General features: G+C 39.4%; 1 protein-coding gene across 1 annotated transcript in view; it reads right to left on the reverse strand.

Moving 5' to 3' along the window:
• Positions 1 to 4409, reverse strand: part of LOC102582366 (homogentisate phytyltransferase 1, chloroplastic) — a 30866-nt gene that overhangs the window by 17367 nt on the left and 9090 nt on the right. Inside the window, exons 6-7 of the mRNA XM_006344477.2 lie at positions 3177 to 3260; positions 2150 to 2239 (exon numbers count right to left, since the gene is read on the reverse strand). Coding sequence (XP_006344539.1) covers positions 2150 to 2239; positions 3177 to 3260 — 174 coding nt within the window. The remainder of the gene's footprint in view (positions 1 to 2149; positions 2240 to 3176; positions 3261 to 4409) is intronic.

The following is a 4409-nucleotide window of genomic DNA, read 5'->3' on the forward strand; positions in this document are numbered from 1 at the left end:
CCCCCCCCCCCCAAAAAAAAACACAACATGCTCCTTTGTGGGTAACTTTTTTCCTCTACCATTTCTTTATCATCATCTTTGCTTTCCCTCTAGCCTCCATACTAACACTAATCAAGAGATCAATGACCTGCCCCTCTCTACCTTCAAAAGTCACTCCTATATCTCCACTAGACACCCTACTGTTCCTTACCCATTCCCTTATTTCTCCTCCCGTTGCACAGTTTCTCTACACTTGCATATCTCTCTTCGTTGCACTGGGGGCTACTCTATTTTCCAACTCGCATTAGCCTTTGCTCAAAAATTTTGAGGTCTTATGAGCTAGGTTTCTCGTGGGGGAGATCCACATCGAGGATCTACAGAAAATCAGTTCTTTCTTAAGGAACCAATCTGTTCTTGTTAGGAAAACGAACCGGTCCATTTATTTTAGTGAACCAGTCCAACTCTTTCTCCATACTAGTTCACTAATCCAAGGACATAGCCGACTTTTCCTTCCCCTCTAAAAAACCCTACCTTATCCAGATTCAAAATGCTTAATGAAGTCGGCCTACCAAACATGGAAACCGTCTTGAGACGTGCAATCTCAACAAAAGAACTTCCTTACCCTTCTTTCTCCCTATCTCCTCTTCTATCCCTCACCCAGATCCCCTTTCACAATTTCAGAGCAAATTTGTGGTGATAACCAGACCCTAAAGATTTCCACCCCTCCATCCCCTCCCCTTTTCTACCACCATGGAAATAGGCACATTCCCCCCTTTCCTTACCCAGATCTTGACCCTTGAAACATTTGTAGGACTGCAGTCCATTTCCAAAAAAGTCCCACACACGTCCCCCAATGTTTCTAAAAAGCTCATTGCACCATAGATGAAAAGCCAAGCGAGTGACAACCACCATCCACACTCCTCTCTTCTTCTTTGCAACTCCAACACTAAATCCTCGCTGGGAAACCTGAACATGAACACGGACTCTCCCATGGAAGTCACTTTAATCCATGGCTTCACAACCCAAACCTCCACAGCCCAAGAAGCTACCAAATCTGGCGAAGTCACCCTTTTTACAATCTTCCCACCAAGCACAAAGCAAGGGAAGTTTCTCTCTAAGATGTGCCCCGTCAATAACCTAAACCTTGGTTCAAGATCACCCTTTAGCCTTTAGCGACCCCATCCAGAGACAGAGACAAAGCTGGGGCAGACAACATCTCCTTGTAGTTGAACATTCTTGCTTCTAGATAGAAGGAGTCTCTCTCTCTATGACCCATTTAAAGAGAACATCTGCTGAAGAATCATTAACCGTTAAAGAACTTTATCAATTATACCAGTCTAAATTTGAGGATCAAATTACTACTAACAAATAAAACTTCAAGGGTAATTAGATTGACACTTCAATAATGTAGAAGGAAGACAAGTCAACCACAAAACTAAGTGAAAACTCAAGAGACTAAGAACAACTAGCAAACTGATTTTGCCTTAATGCCAGAACCCCAGGTTTACCTCTCATAGGAACACAAACTCTTGGACCCATAATCAAATTCAAAGGGGAGAACCATTAATCGTCAGTTCGGTAGATCAGTAAGATTATAAGTGAATTATCATAGGAAGACTTAGGAAAGGTACTGTATTACGGGATAGCTTCTGTGCAGAAAAGGAGGTTAACAATACCCATCATTCCTGCGGTGTTATTTATCCCCCATTAGTAGGATAATACAACAGAACCATGGAGTAATATGGTGTTAAGGGAACTCAGTTCCTGTATATTAAGTATAAAACTATAAACTAATGCAATCATCTGTTTTGCAACCAGATGTCAACCATGATCAGAGGCATAATAAATCTTTTGCCAGTGCAAACGGACATTCGACATCAACATGGGATATTCTAGTTCCTTTTATCCGACACAAAATGACTGATTTTTTTATGATTATAATTGCAAGTTTTTTCTATTCTTAACTTACCTGCTACAATAATGTCAAGGAAAATAGAGAAAGAAACACTGCAACACTATTTCCAATTTCCATTTCCTTTTATATAACAAAAAGAATTTGTGATGTCAAAGCTACTCTATAAAAAAATGCGGTGTTTATTCTATTTTAAGAGAATAAATAAATTCTTAATCTTGGTAATCAACAATTAGTGGAAAAATGAAATCAACTCACATTTATTGAATAGGCAGTTCCCAGTACAAAACTGATGAAAAGAGCCCAAAATAAAGGCCAGGAACCAACGATCCATCCAAGCCAAAAACTCTGAAAGGAGGAGAAGAGTTATATCTGTAGTCATGAAATGAGCACATGAATATCTATGGATGGAATTTTAATCCTTTTGAAAATGGAAATGGGAAGTTCACATGCTATGTCATGATTCGTTCGATTTATATACAATGAATGTAGAGCAGTACAGAAGTACAGAACATCAGGCAGTGAAGAATAACCACCCAAGAATTGAGCAGCCAATATTTTGGCCTCTGTGACTAAGGATGATACCAAGCCTTCTAGTGCAGACTGCAGATACTTGAATGAGCTTCAAGCTTTTCATATTTAGAACCCTTTTACCTTTAGACTCACAAACTATATCACTAAGATTTACTATTTTGTTACAGAAAAAGACGAACACAAGATGCAAACAGCAACGCTAAATTTTTGGGGAAATAACCAAATAATCTCCGAGGGGGGAGGGCAATAGCAACCCCAAGTTCTCCAAGTTAAAAATTTGCTAATGAAGGGTGGAAACAAGGTATGTCAGCAAAATACTCTGCATCTTACCTTCTCAGGACCTTCATATGGAGGATGCTGCTTTTAAGTAATCTAAACAGTTAAGCACATAAGCATATGCTCTCACCAGCAGCTAAAAGTATAACCAACATAACAAAACCTGAAGCTTACATGCCCAAAACAAACTTTGGAGCATTATGTCAGGCAGGATATTTAATATCATACTCTGCTTTAACGAAAATCATGTACCCAGACCCCAACGAGTCTGAGAGACAAAAGGGATAACAATATTCACTAGCCCCCAACATCCTCTCTACCTTCTAACTTTTCTTCTAACTCAATGAAGATTAGGCTGGGGAACCTTGAAGATAAATGTTTACCACATATATGAACAACTGCAATATAAGAGACGGAATGCATTCGCAGCTTGAGACGAACTTTTTAGTGCTTAAAGGGAAGATTATTATATTACCAAAATGGCAAAAGATGACACAACAATCACTCCAGTTTGTACAGAGTATTCCCCTGATGCCAATGGAAGATATGGCTTGTTTACCTGAAAAGAAATTTCTCAATACTTCAGATGCCAAATTAGAAAAAACTGCTGAAAGTATTTTATCAACTAAGTAAGAAAAACAAAATATACTCCCAAGAAATTTTCCTCTGAAAGAAGAACACTAATTGCAATAGCTCCATTCTCCAGACAGATCAGGAAAGATTTTGTAGTACATCAGGATTACAATGAATTGGTCAATTCCCTAATGATTAAGGGAAAAATTGCTGTAAAGCTTTTATCAGATAGTTTATACCAACTTATTTTCCATTATTAATGATTCATGATGGATATAGTAGGAGAGATAATTTTGAGATACATGTTGTTAGAATAGAAATAAGTATTTCCTACTTAGAATAGGAATAGGAATAAGAATAGGAATCCTAGTTGGAAAAGGATTCCAATGTAGTGTCTATAAATAGGGTCTCAAAGTAACTATTTAGATACACAATTCAATAATATTTTTCCCATATATTTCTCATATGGTATCAGAGCATTGGTGAGAAACTTCAAGTCACCGTGTCAAATTCCGGCGACAACGGTTGGGACTGATTTGTGTCATCTTTCGTTCTGAAGGTGTTGTGCGAAAGACAACACCATCACGAGGCTCGGGAATCTCAGGCGACCGAACCACAATTAGATCCTCCGGAAAACAGCCCCTCACGCGCCTCCACGCGCCGTTCGAAGGTGGAAGTTTTCCGGCAAGATCTGGTCACGCGTTGGCGCGTGAGTGCTGCTCCGGTCATCTGTTTTCGAGCAGTTTTCTTCTGTTGGGGTCGTCCAGTATTTCCGACCAGAATCCAGTCAGTTTTCTCCAGATCCGATCACCGAAATTAGGGTTCCGGTGATTTTCAGGCAGTTTCCAGCGAAATAAAAAATTTCAGGCCACTATGGGTAGATTCCGGCAGTTTCCAGCGAGTTTCTTACTCTTTTCAAGTCAAATTTCGAAAAAATGTCTTTCGGGTGTGATGTTTTTGGCTCCAAAAATACGGGGATTGGAAGTTCAAGCCTTACAATCACTTCAGAACCATTAATGGGAAGTTCAAACTATCTAGCTTGGGCTTCTTCAGTTGAGTTGTGGTGTAAGGGTCAAGGTGTTCAAGATCACTTAACAAACAATGCTTGCGTTGTAGATGAAAAGACAAAGTCTAG

Source organism: Solanum tuberosum, unplaced genomic scaffold, assembly GCF_000226075.1.
Source record: "Solanum tuberosum cultivar DM 1-3 516 R44 unplaced genomic scaffold, SolTub_3.0 scf00058, whole genome shotgun sequence".
NCBI classification, from domain to species: Eukaryota; Viridiplantae; Streptophyta; class Magnoliopsida; order Solanales; family Solanaceae; genus Solanum; species Solanum tuberosum.